The following is a 21,730-nucleotide window of genomic DNA, read 5'->3' as shown; positions in this document are numbered from 1 at the left end:
GTGAGTGGAATATATCAGTTTATGTCTGAGTAAATGGTGACTTCCAATTATGGAATTTTCCTGGGATCAAAATGGCTGCCATTTTTGTCAGCTGAACAACAATCCATGCAATTCAAAACAATGCACTACATGTGAAACAGCGTAGTTTGGATGGCTCTGTACACTGTCAACACCCTAGGACTGACTTGGAACTTTCAGGAATTGAGAATAATATGATGGATTCTGCTGCAAGCAGCTCTTGACGGCAGTAAACATTTCAAGCACTCATCTAAATGCTTTTTAAATGTTGTGGGGGTTCCCGCCTCTACCACTCTTTTAGGCAGTGAGTTCCAGATTACCACCACCCTTTTCCTCAAATTCCCTTTAAATCACTTGCCCCTTACCTTAAATCTATGTCTCCTGGTTATTAATCCTGCTCCGAAGAGGAAAGGTCGCTTCCTATCTACGCTATCTTTGTCCCTCATTATTTTGTATATCACGATCAGGTTCCTCCTCCACCCCCCACCTGCCCACCCCACCCAGCCGTCTCCGCTCTAAGCCAATTGAGAAGTAGTAGCACAGTGGTTAGCACTGTTGCTGCACAGCGCCTGGGTGCCAGGTTCGATTCCCGGCTTGGGTTACTGTCTATGCGTGGAGTCTGCACATTTCCCCCGTGTCTGTGTGAGATTCCTCCGGGGGCTCCGGTTTCCTCCCACAGTCCAAAGATGTGCTGTTAGGTGAATTGGACATTCTGAATTCTCCCTCTGTGTACCTGAACAGGGGCTGGAGGGTGGCGACTAGGGGATTTTCACAGTAACTTCATTGCAGTGTTGATGTAAGTCTACTTGTGACAATAAAGATTATTATTATAAAGCAGTAGGGCAGCACGGTGACACAGTGGGTTAGCCCTGCTGCCTCACGGCACCAAGGTCCCAGGTTCGATCTCGGCTCTGGGTCACTGTCCGTGTGGAGTTTGCACATTCTCCCCGTGTCTGCGTGGGTTTCGCCCCCACAACCCAAAAGACGTGCAGGCTAGGTAGATTGGCAATGCTAAATTGCCCCTTAATTTAAAAAAATAAATTGGGGATAATTATTATAAAGCGGCGAATCATCTATTTGGGTGAGGAAGAGATCTGCTTGCTTTGGGCTCAGGTGTGAAAGTGTGATGCCTCAAAGGTTGGTGTTGGGCGGTCAATGGCGGGAGGGCTGCAGGTGATCGAGGAATACCCTTAACCAGGATTCAAAACCCTGAGCCGGAGGTCATACAATGGAAATCTCCCAACAACTTGGGGGAGATGGTGGTGCAGTGTCAATGTTACTGGACTAGGAATCCAGGGGGCCAGGCAAATCAGGGCATGGATTCAAATCCCACCATTAACACCTAATGCAATTTATAATCTTAGGTTTTATTAATTGAATTTAATCAGTGATGTGTACAATCAATTGTCATAAAACCCCAATTAATGCCCTTAAGAGAAGGAAACCGGCCATCCTTATTTTGGGCAGCATGGTAGCAGAAGTGAATAGCACTGTGCTTCACAGCGCCAGGGTCCCAGGTTCGATTCCCTGCTGGGTCACTGTCTGTGAGGAGTCTGCATGTTCTCTCCGTGTCTGCGTGGGTTTCCTCCGGGTGCTCCGGTTTCCTCTCACATTCCAAAGACGTGAAGGTGAGGTGGATTAGCCATGATAAATTGCCCTTAGTGTCCAAAACGGTGAGGAGGGGTTATTGGGTTATGGGGATAGGGTGGAAGTGTGGCCTTAAGTGGGTCGGGGCAGACTCGATGGGCTGAATGGCCTCCTTCTGCACTGTATGTTCTATATTAACATGCCCAACTACAGTTGGCAACAATGAATGTGCTTCAGATGGTCTGGAGCCAGGAAAATGACAATATTGTGGGTGCGGAAGCTGCAGTGAAGGATGCATTGAAGCTCCATATAAAGAACTGGTTGAGATCCCTTTACTTCTGGACATCTCTGTGTGGCCCACATCTGGCCCGCGTGCGCTGGCAGTTACAGAGGGCCGGCCACGCCACGTGGCTCCGCCGGCCGATCTGATTGGCCGCTCGCAACGTCCATCCGCGGCGGCGCCCCCGTTGATTGGCCCGAGGCCACGTCAATCACCGCCCGGCCCTCAGCTCTGGACCAATAGGCGCGGCCTTGGGGGGGGGGGCTGGGCGTGCTCTGATTGGCGGCGGGGCGGTCATCATGACGCGTGGCTGGTTCTGGCCAATGGCGGGGTCAGGGGGCGGGCCCCGCAGTTTGGGCGGGAAGGCGGGCGGAGGAGAGGCCGTGTCGGCGGCGGCGGTGAGAAGCGCGTCCGCCTCAGCGCAACACGAGGCTCAGGAACAACAAACACACCTTCCCACCTGGGCAGAGCCTGAATCTGCACTTTATGGGCCACATCTCAACCGGGAACCCATTTAAAAACCAAGTCTGAAAGCCGTTTTGGGGATTTTTATATTTCACACAATCTTGAAGTAAGATGTCCCCCAGGTTGTGCGGACTGTGCTCTGGTTCTGCCTGTGTGTGTGTGTAGGACTGGCTGGTACCCATTGAGATGGCCGCCATGTGTGTCAACCACACGGAATCTGGTCCCCGGGCCCCACGCGACAATTTCCGAGACGTTCGCCACTGGCCGTCCATGGCCTCTCCCTTCCCCTCCCTACAATCGCTTTCAACCCCTCAACCATCTTAACGTTGTGGCGCGCCTTCAATTCTGGCCTCTTCTGCGTCCTCCTTTAGGATTGCTCCACTGTTAGTTGGCCGTGGCTTCAGCCGCCTTGGGCCCTAATCGCTGGACGGCTCTCTATCTCTCTACCATCCTCGCTTTCTTTCAGCCAAGCTTTTGCTCAGCTGTCCTAATGTGGCTCGGTGTCTACTTTTGTTCCTGTGAAGAACTTGGGGATGTTTTCCCAGGCTTTGAAAAATAATGGGAGGTCTCCCCAGTGTCTTGGTCACCGTTACCCCTCAACCAATGCATAAAAACAGCTTATCGGCTCATAGTGGTTAATTGTAGGAACTTGCTGTGTGCAAATTGGGTGCCGCATTTCCTCCATTCCAACAGCCACTACACTTCAAAAAGTACTTCATTGCTTGTAAGGTGTCTCGGAAGGTCCTGAGGTTGTGACAAGTGTTGTAATTGCAAGACTTTCTTCTTTCTAGGACTTCCCTGCCCACTGGCCGATTGGATGGTTACCTAGAGGGATCTGCAACTATTGAAAAGTATTTGACTACATTTAAATTTGTTCCTCCTTCTACTCATGTTGCCTTGTTGTGGTGACTAATGGATGTTTGTCACCCTCTATACCTCAAGAGGCCACCTTCACCTTTCAGTCCAGAGACTGAATTGACAGGCTTTATGACAACCAAATTGGCATCTCAGCCTGCTTGCGTTCTTTCCATGACATTCACAGATGCACCTTTCCGGTAGGAGGTATTGGATAGGGATCTAGGGTGCGAAACTTGGCTGATTCCGCCACCCCACCTTCCCCCTTGAGGTGAGTCATGGTGCCCATCCAACAAGGGTCAGCTCATTCAGCATTGGCGATTGAATCTAAAACCCTGTTTTATATGGACCAGTTCCATTGCAAGTAACATTTTTTCAACACTAGGGCACATCTCAATTTACATCAACTGTGAGTGTGATGAAAACTTGTTCTGACTGCTCCCTCCCATATTTTATCCACCAGAAACACCAGGCTTGTTGCTCTCCTGGTGTGTTTCACTGTTCTTTTAATGCTTTATGACCAATGTCAGCTGTCATGTGAAAGTACCTTTTAGAAATGGGTGTTTATAAATGGGTGTCTATATAAATATCTGTAGTGTGAGTACCTTTATGAAATGGCTGTTTACTACTGCAGTGATGTCAGAGAGTGGGTGGAGCTGGGCTGCCTCATCTTTTTACTTTTGTTTTAGGCTGTTTGCTGCAGGGTGTGTTTTGTTTCATTTTCAGTGTTGGAGCTGAAGCCAGACAGGTCAGGTGTACTGTTGAACTCTCTGCCATGAAAGGACTATTTCTTGATCATTTGGTGAATTCAGAATTATAAATGTTCTCGGGAGTGAATGTAAACCTAATATGCTTCTAGTAAAAGGTGTATTAAATCTTATGGATGTTAAAAGGAAAGCTTAAAGGATTACTTTGTGTTGTATTTTTGGGGGTTGTATTTGAATTAATGGTTGCTAAGATGTTCACTGTATGTTTTAAAAAGGTTAACTTGAGTTCATAGAATAAACATTGTTTTGCTTTTAAATAATACTTTTCCATTTCTGCTGTACCACACCTGTATAGCGGGCCATGTGCTTCCCATACCACAATCTATTCAAAGTTGTGGGTCAGGTGGACTCCATGATACACTTTGGGGTTCTCTACACCCTGGCCCATAACACAGCTTTGTTAGAACTTTTAAAGTCATGTTAGGCTATTACTGTGGTTTATTTGGTGGTCAGAGTGGTAGAAATAGAAAGCATAAATTTAAATGAATTGAAAATAAATTGAGTTTATATAGCGGGACAAATGTTAGGGACAATCTACTCGGGGGCACAGTCAAACCACGGGCATTGATAATTTAGTTGGATGTTTAACTACAGCACTAGTAGTACAAGCGGTACTAACTCAGGTTGACTCACCATTTTTGTCTTTAATTCTTTATCTGACCGATTAATTTTAAAGTAGATAAATGTAAGCTGTTCTGCATTATACAGGGTTACGAAGGACCAGGGGTATCTATTCATTGCTAGGAGTGTGAAAAGATTTGGGTGTAATCAATTATTGATCATTAATTTAATAATCTTTATTGTCACAAGTAGGCTTAAATTAACACTGCAATATATTTCAAGTGAATCTGTTATCAATGTAGCTACCTAACAACTTCTGCCGTCTAAATGGAGAATGGTGCACAGAGCTCTCTCCCCATGCAGACCCTATATCAAAATACTGTCTACAAAACACATGTAGAAATTAGAGAAACAAACTAAAGATAGATACGTGACTGAAAATAACTCCGATGTGAAGCTGACTACAAGCAGAGCTGGATAGGAAGTTGAATACTCATCCAATTCTACACATGCAAAAGATTCCAAAAAGGTGGCAAAACTCAGGCCTCAACTCAGAAAAAATCGGAGTCTCCAGAGTGAATTTGGTAATTTGGGGGCTTTTGACATAACCTCAGGCCAGAAAGCCACCTGGAAATGAGACCGAAACTCTAAAACTCAAACTCTTCTTAAATTACATGACCCATTTAACACAGAGATTGCTGAGCAATCATCAGTCAGGCGACAACCCTATTTAAATGCAGCAAGGCGGGGTTGCAATGCATGCAGGTTGTTCAAATGGGGCTTAAAACAGGACGAGTTAGTTTTAAACAGGATAAACCTCAGGAAGCTTGGAAACCTAAAAGACTATTGTCGTACAGGCTGTGGAACAGAATGCCGACCAAAGCGTGGGATGTTGTGCTGGTTATTGCTTTAGAAATTAGCTGGACAAATTTATGGTTTGGAAAATGGTTGGGTGTTATTCAAACCCTGGTCACCAAAAGGTGGTTCCTGTGCCACTGGGGCTGGGATGTGGAGATGCAAGATGGAGGGCCTTGGCAGCTTGACCACTACAATTGAGTTCATCCAGCTCAAGTCAGGAAGGAGGAAGTAGCTGTGGTCTGAAAACTGGTGATTCAAAACAAACCTGTTGGATTTTAACCTGGTGTTGTAAGACTTCTTACTGGGGCTGGGTGCAGGAGGTTAGAGGTGAATAATCAAGATATGGAGACAGGAGAATTTCACACAATTACCTTTTACACAGTGAAATCTGCCGCTCATTATACACATGCATCCTGCAAGACACTCTAAACTTTCCCACAGAGGTCAGATAACTCAGTTGATATTTGCACTTTTATTTCTTACACACTGGCTTTTCCTGTTTCAAATTATATGGGGCTGGAAAAATACGCAGTACAATTTTGGATAAACCTTAATCAGAGCTCCCATCAGTATCTGCTGCTTGAGATTAATGGGACCATTAATTAAAATGAGGCAGTGTACAATGTTATTAAGCTTGGATACTCTTTCCATTGGGAACAGAGAGCATTTATGCAGGAGTTTCCTTCAGGAGACTAAGTAATCAAGGTTTGTTTAGTAAGGACACGGGGAGTCCACAACAAGTAAAATATGAACAAAGTTTTATTTACACAAACAATATTTACACTACCCGGTAGATCCCTACCGGGTTCCCCTCTGGTTGATGCCTTACTGGCCGACCTTGTATTGGGTAATTGAGATAGGGGCTTGTACTCTACATGGAGCACAAGGAAGACAAGCATTCCCACCCTGTATGTCCAGGATATTACCGTTTGTTTAATAGAGACGATTGTACGTGGTACAGATTTCCTGGATCCAAGGTTTGTTCTAATTTGAGATTTGCCTGCACAGTGTGGTCAATACATTTCTTAATAAATTCATTCATGGGATGTGAGCATCACTGGCTGGGCCAACATTTATTGCCCATTCCTAACTGCCCCTGAACTGAGGAGCATTTCAGAGGGCATTTAAGAGTAAACATAAAGGCCAGAACAAGTAAGGATGGCAGATTTCCTTAACCTAAGGGCATTAGTGAAGCCAATGGGCTTTTTCGACAATAAGTTTCATGGTCAGCATTAGACTTCTAATTCCATCTATTTTTATTTCATTTTTGACATTCTTTGAGATTGGCCTGCACAGTATGGTCAATATACTTTATTTTAGGTTGCATTAATTCAGGTGAGCTTTGTTGGTGTGGACTGACTCAATATCAGCTCCATAACTGTACCTTATGGTCTTGATTAGTATTCTGCAGAATAAATTTACTTTGAATAATTATCTTTTGCATCACTACTGGTTCTACATACAGCTGAAACTTTTACAGAGTTCATAACATTTCACATGCATTGAGCAGTGCACTGGAAGACAAACGCATGACACAGGACAATGGTGGGATGCAGGTGTGTGCTTAGACTAGCTACAGGTTCTCTGGGCGGAATTCTCCCAGCCCTAGGCTGGGCTGGAGAATCCCCGCGACAGGGCCATGCTGCCCCGACGCTGGCGGAGAATCAATACCATTGCCGTTGGTGTGGCGCCGATCGTGGGCTGCTCTACCCGGCCGGCCCGCCGATTCTCCGGCCTGGATGGGCCAATCGGCCATGAAAAAAAACGAGTTCTACCGGCGCCATTCACACCTGCTTGCAGCCGGCGGGAACTCTGCGTGCAAGGGTCGGGGGGAGGGGGACTCTGACCCCAGGCGGGCCTCCGATGTGGCCTGGCCCGCGATCGGGGCCCACCGATCGACGGGCCGGCCTCTCTGTCCCTCGGCCTCTTTTCCTACACGTCGGCCCCAGTACTTCTTGGCCATGTTGTGTTGGGGCCGGCGCGTTGAAGAAGGCCACCGCGCAAGCGCACGTTGACGCTGGCGCCACTGCACATGCGCGGACCCTGTGGCGCACAGTTCGCGCCAGAATCGGCAGCTTGAGCGGCGCGAACCGCTCCAGCGCCATGTTGGCACCCTGTAGCGGCCAGAATTAGTTGTGGCAGCGGCCCGTTCACATCGTAAATCACAACAACGTTTACGACGGCGTAGACACTCTGCCGCGGGATGGGAGAATCCCGGCCTCGTCTCTGTTGTGGAGAAGCACTGAATGGAGACTTGGGGCGGGATTCTCCGTCCTGCCGCACCATATTTCTCCGGGATTCTCTGTCTCACCAGCTGGCCAATGGGATTTCCCATTGTGAGCAGCCCCACGCCGTCGGGAAATCCGGCGAAACTAAGAATCCCGAAAGTGGAGAATCCAGCTGCAGGTGTTTCTCACCTGCACGGAGGGAAGGTGAGTGACAGAAACATCACCGTCTATTGATCAGATCAGATTAGGATTGATGGTGGCATTGGCTGCCTCCCAAGCCCGAGATAGTGCATGTGCTAAGTTGACTAGAAAAATTGAGAAGTAGAAGTATGTTCTTGAGACTGTTGAATGTCCTCTGAGATATACAAATAATCTTTAAAGCTATAGTACAAAACCAGTTGGGTTTTGATCATGTAAATTCTTTGGGGTAAAAGAAAGAATTGGCTTAAGGTTGGTTTAATGTATTAAAAGACACCTCCATAAAGAGTATTTTTCTTCTCCTCCAGCGCATAGTAAAATCACACAGCTGCTTGTTTTTCATTTCCTGATTGGTTCAGCACAAGGAGAGTTGAGTACCACCACGTCAGCATTTGAAATATTTAATGCAAGCCTTTGCTCCAGTACATTCAATAACTGATTGACGGCATCGCCAATAACCATCGCAGTGGGCACCATGAATTTTCTTGTTGCGGCAGTTCTAACTGTATGTCTGTGCGATGGTGCCAGTGGAGTCGGGCAGAAGGGGAGGCCCGGAGAGTATGCTTCTCAAAGTTCAGGGCAATTTGAAGAATCGGGGACAATTGAGATGAAATCACCTAATCTGAATGACGAGGAGTTTCACTCCAGTCACATGCCTGATTATTTGAAGTGTGACTCCTGCAGAGCAATTTCTTATCAGGTAGGTTTGCCCTTTGTGATTACTGGCTGCTGTGTGGAAACAAATATGTTTTAGTACCCACTCACTAAGAGATACAGTGATCTTTTTTTCTGGATCTAGTCTTCGATCTATAATTACCTACATTTATATCGTCATTTCCTTCATATCATTTAATTTAACCAAATTCATCAAATAGCTTTACGTTCAATATCTGTTAATTTAAAGTTGTTTCCAAAACAACGACTGAAATTGCCTAGTAATTGAAAAGTACAAAACATTGAACTCAAAACTAACTATTTTTATGCTTTAAAAACATGAATTATTGGATTATTGAAAATTGCTACATTATAATGGTGGCTACGTTTCAAAGTATTTCTTTGACTATGAAGAACTTTGTGATGTTCTAAAGACCTGAAAGGCACTGTGTAAATGTAAATTATTTTTAGTTGGCTTCACAGAAGAAAATGGACTGTAGCCACATCTATCTGTGTTGGTGAAGAGCCACAGGAAAGGGTATTTATTTGTGTGCAGCAGGACTATTGACAATTAGATCTATAAAGCGATGAATTTTACTTTTGGTAGTATTTGTTGTTTCACTAAATTTTAAATGTTTCTCAAAATGAAACTGGCACATTTATTTTGAGTGCTCTACCATACACAGGAAGAGTGTTATGGATGATTCAGTGGCAGAGATAAGACGGGACTGTCCCACCACAGAACTACAGATTAATTTGAATTTGTTTTTAAAAAACCTCATGAGTAATATTCGGAGCTAAGTACAATCAACCAAAAAGTATTCTAACTGCCGTGGGTGGTATCTTTCTGTGTCGTTTATAGTCGTTTGGTAGTGCAGAACTTGAGTTTGCAAACAGAAAGAACATATCCATGCATTGAGCCTGCTTCATCTAAACAGAGGTTTGGGGGACTGAGATTTTATGGATCATTCTGGAGGGTAGTACCTTGACCAATCAGAGTCAGCCTGCTTGGTTTAAATTTATTTTAAAAGCTTGGCAGTTAACTGTTCCGTGCTGCATTCTCCATTGCAGTGCCTCTATCGATCAGATACTTACCATCCAATCAGTGCTCTCTTCTCATGCAGTATAAACTGTTCTTCCCTTTATATTTGATACTCTTGCGCTTCTGTCCGACGAGTGCAAGACACAAAGGGTCGTTAGCATGACTGCAACAATATGTATTTGTTAATTTTAAAAAATGTATTCCTTTCTCAGGGTTACAAAACCAATGTGCAGAGTGGACAAGGCAAGCCCCTAATCCATCTCTTTGCTTCCTCCAAAAAACAATTCAATCCAATTCATGGCTCTCAGACAAGAGACGTATTGGGCGTGATCTACCAGCTCAATATGTACTAGAGCGAAAGCAAGGTTGACCCCAGGAGAGGCCTCCACAGGCTTCCCGACAGCCTTTACGCATCACAGCCTGCGAGGGGACAAAATCGGAATCCTGACCAAAAGGAGCATGACCAAATAGTGCTTGGTTAAGTAGGGTTTAAGTCTACTGCCCAGCTGGCACCTTGGCACTACCACCCTGGCATTGCCAAGGGGGCCAGATGGCACAGCCAAACTGGCAGGATCACTGCCATGCTGGCAGTGCAAGGTTACCAGGTGCTAAGAGTTCCACTGCCAAGAGTCAGGGTCCGAGGGGGGCCATGGCCATGCAAGGGGGTTAGAGGGGGTTTGTTTAGGGGCAGTTTAACACAGGGCTAATTCGCTGGCTTTGAAAGCAGACCAAGCAGGCCAGCAGCACGGTTCGATTCCCGTAACAGCCTCCCCGAACAGGCGCCGGAATGTGGCGACTAGGGACTTTTCACAGTAACTTCATTGAAGTCTACTCATGACAATAAGCGATTTTCATTTTCATTTCATTTCATTTTCAAGGGTGGGGAGGGGTGCATGGCAGGTATTTGGGCCTCGGGGAAGTTGGGTGTGTGATGGGTGAGAGTCCCGGTGGGGGCAGGGCCTGTAAGGGGCGTGGGGGAGCCTGAAGTGTGGGTGCCCCCAGGGACCTCATAGCAGGATGTCATCACTTACGGAGGTAGTGCCCATGTTAAAGGGGTGACAATGCCCATAGGTAGGGTGTGTGGGGGACCCACAAGCTCACTTACAGATCGGGGCACCCTTTCAAAATGGCAGCACGATCTCGGAGTTCAGCTCCTCAGTGCTGGAAAAAATTTGAAGTGTGGGCTAAACCGTAACTCCCCAGGGTCCAAAAAAGTGTCATTGGATAGCACTGGGGAACACGGCAGCACAGCCGACGGGAAACGCCCTGAAAAACCCGCTACAAATGAGCTTTGAAATTGTTCTGTTAAATTCCACCCATTAGATCGATAAGCACTTGTTAATTGCTAGTTACTGTGTAATTGGTTTATACTTAAAAATGCATTTCTGCTGGCATGTTTTTTAAATGTATGCTGCGAAGAAGCACCAATTCCTAATAGATGATGTCAGACAGAACATTAGAACAAAATACAATACAAATTTCATCCTTTCTTTATCCGGCTGGGAATTGAAGACTATCCAACATCAGTGGGGGCAGTTACTTTCATCCGTAAGCTTGCTGAAAGTTGAGGGTAATATGATGGGTGTGGTAGGGCTTTAGAACCACAGGGAACATATACCCTTAATGAAGAGGCTTGGGGTGAGAAGTGAATGATCGCTGTTCCAACAGGATAGGGATTGCAGGCAGAAAAATATTGGAATACAGTATGATAATTATTGAAAGGACGGCTGGCTTAACTTCTCTTTGAAGATCATTGACACGTCATTAAATTAATTTTTCATTTATTGTTTGCCCTGTACTGTGAAGATGCAGGAATATCTTTCAAAGTGGGAATCAAAGAACTCTGCAGTGAAAGAGGGGAAAACCATTCTGAATGAATCCGATTACACTGATGCTTTGGAGAAGTGCTGCTCCCAAAGTTGGGAAAAGTGAGTTTCTGTCAGTTCAATTTTACTCAAAATGAAACATTCTCTTGTTTTGCTTCCTAGATAGTGATATGGATGGCATAAAATAGTAAATAATAGTATGTAAAAAAAACCTTTGAACTGAGATTGCACGCCATAATTTAACAATTGTGTTGTGGCGCCGAGGACCCGGGATCAATCCCGGCTCCGAGTCACTGTCCGTGTGGAGTTTGCACATTCTCCCTGTGTCTGCGTGGTCTCACCCCACAACCCAAAATTATGTACAGGTTAGGTGAATTGGCCATGCTAAATTGCCCCTTAATTAGGAAAGAAAGCGATGGCCACTCTAAATTTACATTTTAAAAAATTAACAATTATGAATAATTGTATTATAGAATTATTTTTATACTTTGTCATAATCTTGTATATTTATTTAAATAATTGCAGTTACCTGAGAGTGAGTTATGGGCAGGCATCTAAGTGACTATATAGATAGTGACAAATGGCTTAACGCAGCTTGTATTTATTTAGCATCTTTAATACAATAAAACATCCTAGGTGCTTCACAGGAGCATTATAAAGCAAAATTCAACACTCAGCTGCATAAAGACATACTAGTGTAGATTTGATCAAAGAGGTAGGTTTTAAGGAGTATCTTAAAGGAGGGAAGCGAGGTGGAGAGGTTTAGGAAGAAAGCTCCAGAGCTTTTGCCCCAGGCAGTTGAAGGCAAGACCGCCAATAGTGAAGTGATTGAAATCAGGGATGCTCAAAATACAAGAAATGAAACTCGCAGATATCTTAAAGGGTTGTAGAGCTCGAGGGGAATGCAAAGAAAGGGAGGTGGTGTTATATATCAGACTACATCTCTAGAAGAGGGTAGTGTCGGCGGTTTATGGGGCTATTTTGGAAGAGGAGAAGGCACTACTGGAACGGATAAAGCAAAATGGGAGGAAGAGTTGGGAGAGGGTATAGAGGAGCAGTACTGGTGTGAGGTGCTCCGGAGGGTGAACACTCTACCTCGTGCGCGAGGCTGGGGCTAATACAGCTGAAGGTGGTATATAGAGTACACCTCACAAAGGTTTTTTTTCTCTATAAATTTACAGTACCCAATTCATTTTTTCCAATTAAGGGGCAATTTTAGCGTGGCCAATCCACCTCACCTGCACATCTTTTGGGTTGTGGGGGCGAAACCCACGCAAACACGGGGAGAATGTGCAAACTCCACACGGACAGTGACCCAGAGCCGGGATCGAACCTGGGACCTCGGCGCCGTGAGGCTGCAGGGTTAACCCACTTGTGCCACCGTGCTGCCCTACACCTCACAAAGGTGAGGATGAGCTGGCTCTTTGAAGGGGTAGAAGATGTGGGTGAACGTTGCAGGGGGGGGGGGGCAAATCACATTCATATGTTTTTTGGTCCTGTCCAAAGCTGGAGAATTACTAGAAAGAGGTTTTTAGGGTAATCTCTAAAGTGGTGCACATGAAACTAGACCCGGGCCCATTGGGAGGCCATATTCAGGGTGTCGGGCCAGCTGGGGTTGGAAACAGGTACAGAGGCAGATGCTGTAGCTTTTACCTCGTTGATCGCCCGAAGACGGATCCTGATGGGATGGAGAGCAATCTCTCCACCCTGTGCCCTGGCGTGGCGGGGGGACCTGTTGGAATTCTTGAATCTTGAGAAGGTTAAGTTTGAACTGAGGGGAAGGATGGAATGGTTCTATAATTTATGGCCTATATTCATTATACACTTTCAAGAACTGGATAACATTGACCATCAGTTGGGGGGGTGGTGTTGGGGGGGTTGGGGTGAGGGGGACTGTATGTGTTAATGGTGACTATGGGTGATTCCTGATTCCTTTTTGGGTTTTTTTATGTTAACATACGGGCTAATGTTTGGGGGTTTGGTGGGAGGATGGGATTGTTGTTATTGATATGGGGATTGACATTACATTTGTTACTGATTATTGTTTAATGTTGGGTACAAATTTGGGAGAAAATATGAAAAAGGAAGGGAATAAAAATATTTAAAAAAAAGAATACTGCTGATGGAATGTTCTGTGGTCAGCAGAGTGCTTGCGTGGGCTTTGGTTCTCCATCTTAGGCTGTATGAGTCACATCACCAAATGAAACCACTCATCGTGTTTGTAAGAAATCCAATTGAGTGGCACCTCCATATCTTTGCAGCAACTCAGATATATAACAGGGTGGTTAACTATCATGTAAAACAAGACCTGACTGAAAATTTCATCTGATATCATAAATCAAAAGTGAATTTGTGGTCCAGATCACATCAGATTTACAAGTACAATCGGATAGACCAAGATAAGATACATATTTTTTATTCCTTTATCAGAGTTACAAAGCCAAAGTTCAGTGTGGACAGGGCCAAACCCTTAATCCAGCTCCTTGCCTGCTCCAAAAAACAATTCAAATTGAATCCAATTCATTTTCCCCACGAGAGACATACCAGATCCAGGCATTACACCTGACCTCACGTTCATCTTAGCCAAAAGGCCGAGAAGCGAGAAGATAAGATTTTTTTTTAAAATAAAAAAAACATTAAAAAAAATAAATTTAGAATACTGAATTCTTTTTTTTTCCAATTAAGGGGCAATTTAGCATTACCAATTCACCTAGTCTGCAAATCTTGGGTGTGGAGGTGAGACCCACACAAACACGGGGAGAATGTGCATATTGTACACGGACAGTGACCCAGGGCCGGGAGCGAACCTGGGTCCTCAGCGCCGTGAGGCAGCAGTGCCTAACTATCTTTATTCAGTTTTAAAATTTTGCAAAGAAATTATTTTTAGTTCCATTTCCAAGAAACTATGAGGGCAGAATACAATCTCTTTTTAAAAATTTGATTCAGATTACTTGCCCCATATCTGAAGAGCATTTCTAGAATTACCTACAGCATGGCATGACTGCCATTATTTTCCACATTGAGACACACTTTAATTATTGAACACTTATTGAACAACTTAAGACTGGCTCACAAAGCCTACACAGGTGCTTATATGGGCCCCCTCAATGAGCTATCATTGAGGGAGCTCATACTCCAATTGGCCAACCAATAAAGCCAATTGGAGTTCATTACAGATGGCTTCATCACATGGATGTTAAAGGCATTGAGAACAAATAGCACTTTCTACTGGCACTCAAATGGCAGACCAGAAACATATATGGTCAGAACCAAGAGGCAAGAAAGTATTCCCAGTTTTGGATTGTGAACCCTGTGGTCCTGGCAAAGTAATTGAGGGCCTTGTTACTCATCGTCCTTCCCCCTCCCACCCCCCAGCCCGATGTTCATTCCTCCCCTGATCAAGAAGCTTGCAATAGTCCAGTTTCTCCCTGATATGTGAAAAATCGCAATTTGAGTGAGGTGCCATAGGGCACCATGAAACTCTGTCCCACTAAAAGTCAGAATAAAAAGAGAAGAGCGAGATGGGCGGTATTTACTTTAAAAAATCTCTTGTGGTTTATGGGATGGGGTTCTCTGATCGTTCATTGGTGGTGGAATTCTCTGGATCCGTCGGCAGCACACGCCTGCCCGTGGGTTTCCCGGTGACGTGGGGTAGTTTCAATGGGAAAACCCATTGACATGCAGCAGGAGTAGAGAATCCCACCGCCAGTGAACAGCGTGGCCAAATTCTTCGTCCTCACCAGCAGCGGTAGCGGGCCGGACTCACAACGGAGAATCTAACCCATGATGTCATGTGAAATCCTTCAATATATCTTGGAACACTTGCAGACGGTGCTTCTTATGATATCCCTTGTGCTGTGGTGTCTGGATTATTAAATCAGGCACACAGCCTACATATTTATCAAGGTTTCAGTGTTTATCCAGAAGACTTTTACTGTATAGTTAGATATTTTGGGCACTACACCTGATAAGAGTATATCTCACTGTTATTTGACTTAAAGCCCCGTGAATCAATGATATTTTTGTTATTTTTTATGCACTTTGCAGGCATGGTGTAATACAGTTGGATGGTGTTAAACGTCTGTCAGGCCCAGGACTGGAAACAGAAGACTTTACCGGAGTAATGATGACAAGCGGACCATGGCCAGCAAGGTAAAAGCTGTAACTTATAAAAAATTAATTTATGGGATGTGGGCATCACCGGTTAGGCCAGCATTAATTGCCCATCCTTAGTTGCCCTTCAGAAGGTGGTGATGAGTTGGCTTCTTGAACCGCTGCAGTCCTTCAAGTGTAGGTATACTCACTATGCTGTTAGGAAGGGAGTTCCAGGATTTTGTCCCAGTGACAGTGTAGGAAAGGCAACATATTTCCAAGTCAGGGTCGTGAGTGACTTGGAGGGGAACCTCTAGGTGGTCGGGTTCCCAGGTATCTGCTGCTCTTGCCCTTCTAGATCGTAGTCGTTATGGGTTTGGAAGGTGCTGCCTAAGGAATCTTGGTGAGTTACTGCAGTGCATCTTGTAGATGGTACACAAGGCTTCCACTGTTCGTCGGTGCTGTGGAAGGTTTGAATGTTTCTGGAAGGCAGAGCAATCAAGCAGGCTGCTTTGTCCTGGATGGTGTCAAGCTTCTTGAGTGTTACATAGAACATAGAACAGTACAGCACAGAACAGGCCCTTCGGCCCTCGATGTTGTGCCGAGCTTTGTCTGAAACCAAGATCAAGCTATCGCACTCCCTGTCATTCTGGTGTGCTCCATGTGCCTGTCCAATAACCGCTTGAAAGTTCCTAAAGTGTCCGACGTTGATGTGATACAGCCAATTCTTGACATAAATGGCTAAACCAGTTGTCCGCCATTTCAAGCCTGCTTCTCTTGGACTTATGGGAGTGGAGATAATGGGGGTGCTGGGGGCGGGTGGGCGGGGGGGGGGGGGGGGGGGGGGGGTGGTCGGATTGGTCAGTGTGAGAGAGAGCAATGCTTTAGTGGGGCCGAAGAGAATGAGGGTAAGGATACGTCTAACAAATCAGTGTTGTTGGGACTGCACTCATCCAGGCAAGTGGAGAGCATTACATTACACTCCGGACTTGTGCCTGGACAGGCTGTGGGGGGGTCGGGAGGTGAGTTACTCGCCATAGGTTTCTAGCCTTTGATCTGCCATAGTAGCCAAGGTATAAATGTGGCTAGTCCAGTTCAGTTTCTGATCAATGGTAACCCCCAAGGTGTTGATTGTGGGGGATTCAGCAATGGTAATGCCATTGAATATCAAGGGCTGATGGTCAGATCCTCTCTTACAGGAGATGGTCATTGCCTGGCACTTGTGTGGCTCGAATGTAACTTGCCACTTGTCAACCCAAGTCTGGATATTTCCATATCTTGCTGCATTTGGATATGGACTGCTTCACTGATCTGAGGAGTTGTGAATGGTGCTGAACATAGTGCAGTCATCTGCAAACATAACCACTTCTGACCTTGGTTGGGCCAAGGACACTACCCTGAGGAATTCCTGCAGTGATGTCCTGGAGCCACCATCTTCCTTTGTACCAGGCATGACTCCAACCAGCGGAGTTAAATACCTGAAGTGTAGTAGTCATTGCATCCCATTGTACATGGAACAGTACTAATGTTTTTGCTTTTAAGAGACTGTTGAAGTATAACAGCTTTACAGTTTGACAGTTCTATTTGAATAAGTTGAAATGTTACAGGGGAATGCTTTCTGGGCTGGTCCGATAATTGTTTCTGTCGAATTTCCCCACAATAAATTTCGAAAGTTAATAGCCAGGTGAAATGTTGCTTCTGGGGACTGAATCACTTGGCTAAAGATGCCGACTCAAAGCAGTTGCAGATTTGTAGACTTAAAGAAATTTCCAGTCTGCTTAATGATCATCAACATAAAGCTCATCCATAAAATTTCTCTAAAGATGCCATTGTGTGTGGAGGAAGATACTATCCTCACCCCTCAGAAATGTTTCAAAGTGCTTCATATAATATACTGACTGTTATGTAAACCAGAAGTCATTTTGTGCAGTGAAAAAAAGAAAGTCTTGCAATTTATGTGCGCCCTTCAAAACCACACACACTCTTGAGGCATTTACAGCCAATAAATTGCAGCCACTGTTGTCATGTAGGAAATGCAGACAATGTACATACAACATGTTCCCACAAACAGCAATATAATGTGTCGTAACTTCAGAGCTACCATTGGATTTGGGGAGGTACCTCTTGGAAATTTGCCAGACGTACTAACGTTCTCCGGGCAATCGCCCCACATTGGGAACCATCCAAAATTGCGGTTTGAATTGCAAACTTTGGGTGGCTCTGGCACGGTTACACAGGAGTCAGTCTAAAAAAAAAAGTGAGAAAATTAAAACCGCTCCGAACATCTGGGTACCTATTGTAAAAACACAGACCAATCCCTCTTAACTCCGTGACAGCCTTGATTTTTGTGCCAAAGTCACTGACTCAAGCGAGAATGCTACCAACTGATCCACAACTGACAAGATCACGCACACAGCAATTACTATGCCAGAATGCTATAAACTGAGCTAAGCTTTTTAAAAGATTTACAGTACCTAATTCTTTTTTTCCAATTAAGGGGCAATATAGCGTGGCCAATCCACCTACACTGCAAACCTTTGGGTTGTGGGGTGAGACCGACGCAGATATGGGGAGAATGTGCAAACTCCACACGGACAGTGACCCGGGGCGGGATCGGACCCGGGGCGGGATCGGACCCGGGTCCTCAGCGCCGTGAGGCAGCAGTGCTAGCCACTGTGTCACCCTAAATTGAGCGAAGCTGTTGGGAAAGGGAAGAAGGATTGAATGATGCTGTAATAATCCACAGGAGTCCCGTCACCACACCAATATTTATTTCCAATAACTAGATACAAGAGCAGCTCCAAACAGTGCTGCTAGCATTCCAGTCAACTTAAGACTGCTCACAAAGCCTACACAGGTGCTTATATGCGCCCCCTCAGTGAGCTATCATTGAGGGAGCTCATACTCCAATTTGCCAACCAATAATGCTAATTGGAGGTCATTACAGATGCATTGTCCTTGACCTCTTTCTGGCTGAAGGGGATTAGCTGGATTGTCTAAACTCAAATTGGGTAAAACATCTGGCTTTGAGATAATTAAAATGATGCATAGAAAAGGTAATACCATGAAAAACAATTGAAGCTAAATATTAACAAAGGGATATTTTCATATATGAGTAGAAGTGAAACCGCCAGATGGAGATTAGAATCCGAAAGTTTCTTCTGTCCATAAAAATAAATTGAAAACATGCAGCAACCACTGAGCACTTGAAAATAGAAAAGACAGGTAATATTTAGCATTTTCCCTTTCAGATGCTTATTTTGAGTATTATTTGTTCTTTTCCCTGTTTACTTGTTGATTCTTTTCTTGTTTTTTATTTTGCTTGTTCAGATTGTGAATGTTTCTGTGTAACTCCCCGCAGGTTGTTTAAAATGTGCCAGGCCTACCTAGGAGAGTTCACAGAAGAGGATATTTACAATGAATACAGGGACAATCGGAATTATTTGGAAGATTTTCTCTGCTTTGGTAAAAATGGAGCTTGCACAGAACAGAAAAGATTCCAAACAACAGTTAAAGATGAAATATAAGCATTTTGCAACAGCTGTTCAGATGACAAGTGCACATTAGGAATTTGGGCGAGGATGAGGGTCAGTGTTTATGGGTGAGGAAAGAGCCAGCTGATGATTTTTTAAATCATTCAAATTACTGAACTTAAAATGAGGAATCAGGGACACCCCATACCCACATTCCTGATATTCATTTTTGTCGTTGAAATTCCACATAATGGATTAATTCATTAATTAAATGTTATTTAAAATGCTGGTAATTAGTCATGCTTTTGCAACCTCATAAATTGTGATGCTGAAGTTTCATGATGTTCTTCCATGTAATTACTTGACCAGAAACCAATTGCACCTATTAATGCACAGCCCCCACCACTTAAAAGGCCCACTTTTAATACAGGCAATCACTTGTATTGATCAAAAAGCAAAAAAAAAAGTAACTATTTACATTGATGTTAAACTCTAAATTGCTGTTTAGTGCTCTATTTAGTAACGGCAGAAACTACTGGAGGCAAGTATTTTATTTGGAAAGTGAACCAATGTTGATGTGAGTTTTTGGATTCTGAGTTTCCAAACCTCCTGTGACAAACTGTTCTGTTTTCTAATGACCTCCTTCCTCAGCCAGGGCCACCAAGTGGTAACATTTCTACTGCCGCCTTAGTTAGAATCAGTGCAAAACAGGCACTGACCATCAAGGCCGAGGATCTTCTGGCCCTATTGTTCAGTTGCACCTCGATTTCACTAACAACCTAGCTTTATTTTTTAGTGTGCAGTGCCAAAGTCAGGTCAGAATACATATGTTAATTATATTTAAAGTTACATTTGAGACCAAATTTTCATAATTCACTAAATAAACTTTGATTCACACATGAGCTGATATTATTCAGTGATCTCAAGTCAGATATGCATGTGTCTGAAATTTGTAATTTATATTAAAATACCTTTGAGATGAATAGAAGGAATCACCCACAAGAGATACTGCAAGCATGTTTCTGGCATTTATCTTGTTTAGTCTAAAGTTTAGTAGTATGGTTAAGAAAAATAAAGAGTTTGCATTTTAAGGCATGTGTTGATTTTTTTAAAATTCCGCCAAAGAGATTTGGTTAATATTTTTAATTAATATAAAGTGTTCATTATCAGATTTGTGGAGCACCAGTTTGGGAGGCAACAAATCATGGTGCTCATTATAGTGAGAAATTTCCGTCTTTGACATTCAGTATCAACATCAAACTCAGCCCCTCCCAAGGCTGGTATATCACAGGTTAAATAGAGAGTGAAGCTCCCTCTACTCTGTCCCATTAAATGTTCCCAAAGCAGCTACATCACATGGTTAGATAAAGAGTAACCTTCCCTCTATAATAAGAACAAGAAAGCTTGTAAAGCCTCAGGAGGTCAGGCAACACTTGTGGTGAGAAACAAAATTAACATCTCAGGTTGATGATCTTTCCTCAGAACTTTTGATCAGGGAGTTCTGCATGTCTTGGAGATGCTTGATCATAACAATAAGTCTGGAATTTAAGTTGGAATCCATGAGGAATAAAATGAAGCCAGAGACAGATGCTGCTGGTGTGGTTGTGAAAGCAGGCTTTCTTTTAGGTATCTGATCAAACATGCAAAAGAAAGCAAAGAAGGGGAATGAAGTCAAAGTGACAAATGGAAATCCCAACAGAACTTTTTTGAGGTAGGCATTCCTGGAAGAGAAATGGCAGTGAATTGAACACTAATGCAAAAGCAAAATACTGTGGATGTTGAAAATATGAAATGAGAACAAAACATGCAGCAAAAATTCAGCAGCACCTCTGGTTAATGTTTCACATCGATAACATTTCATCAGAACCTTTTGCACTGTCTCATCAAATATTTGAGAGCAGGTACATCATGAATTAGGAGGTACAGAGTAAATCTCACTCTGCATTTTTCCATTGAACATTCCCACGCTTCACAGCAAAGAAGGACCAAGGGATTGATTTAAGAAGGGAAAAATAGAGTATGAGAGGATGCTTGCAAGGAACATACAAACTGAATGTAAAAGTTTCCCTGGCTACATGAAGAAAAAAAGATTGGTGAAGACAAATGTAGGTCCCTTACAGTCAGAAACAGGGGAATATATAATGGGGCCAAATAAGTGGCTGAGCGACTAAATACAAAGTTTGGTTCTATCTTCACAAATGAGGGCACAGATAAGATACCAGAAATGTTGGGGAACGTAGGGTTTAGTGAGAGGGAGAAACTGAAAGAGATCAATATTAGTAGAGAAATGGTGTTGGGGAAATTGATGGGGTTGAAGGCTGATAAATCCCCAGGGCCTGACAATGTACATCCCAGAGTATTTAAGGAAGTGGCTCCAGAAATAGTGGATGCATTGGTGGTCATCTTCCAACATTCTATAGACTGGAATTGTTCCTACAAATTGGAGGGTAGCTCATGTAATCCCACTATTTTAAAGGGGGGGGGGGGGGGGGGGGTAGAGAGAAAACAGGGAATTAAACACCAGTAAGCCTGGAGTGGAGAAAATTCTAGAAACATTATCAAAGATTTTATAACAGAGAACTCAAAAATCAGTGGCAGGATCGGACAAAGTCAGCATGGATTTATGATGGGGAAATCATGCTTGATAATTCTACTGGGATTCTTCGAGTATGTAACTTAGAGTTGATGAGGGGGAGCCAGTGGATGTGGTTTATTTGTACTTTCTGAAGGCCATGACACAGTCCCACATAAGAGATTAGTAAAATTAAAGCACATGGGATTAGGGGTAATGTATTGAGATGGATAGAAAACTGGTTGGCAGAGAGG

General features: G+C 44.0%; 1 protein-coding gene across 1 annotated transcript; it reads left to right on the top strand.

The window, feature by feature from the left end:
- The first annotated feature begins 2,251 nt into the window (after positions 1–2,251).
- Positions 2,252–19,995, top strand: LOC119954454 (marginal zone B- and B1-cell-specific protein-like). The gene is made up of 5 exons (XM_038779674.1): positions 2,252–2,456; positions 8,126–8,517; positions 11,320–11,441; positions 15,387–15,491; positions 18,793–19,995. The coding sequence occupies exons 2-5, from the start codon at positions 8,293–8,295 to the stop codon at positions 18,956–18,958; spliced, it is 618 nt and encodes a 205-aa protein (XP_038635602.1). The 5' UTR covers positions 2,252–2,456; positions 8,126–8,292; the 3' UTR covers positions 18,959–19,995.
- The last annotated feature ends 1,735 nt before the right edge of the window (positions 19,996–21,730 follow it).

The sequence above is a fragment of the Scyliorhinus canicula genome, chromosome 19 (assembly GCF_902713615.1).
Source record: "Scyliorhinus canicula chromosome 19, sScyCan1.1, whole genome shotgun sequence".
NCBI classification, from domain to species: Eukaryota; Metazoa; Chordata; class Chondrichthyes; order Carcharhiniformes; family Scyliorhinidae; genus Scyliorhinus; species Scyliorhinus canicula.
This window is presented reverse-complemented; position numbering and strand designations above follow the sequence as displayed.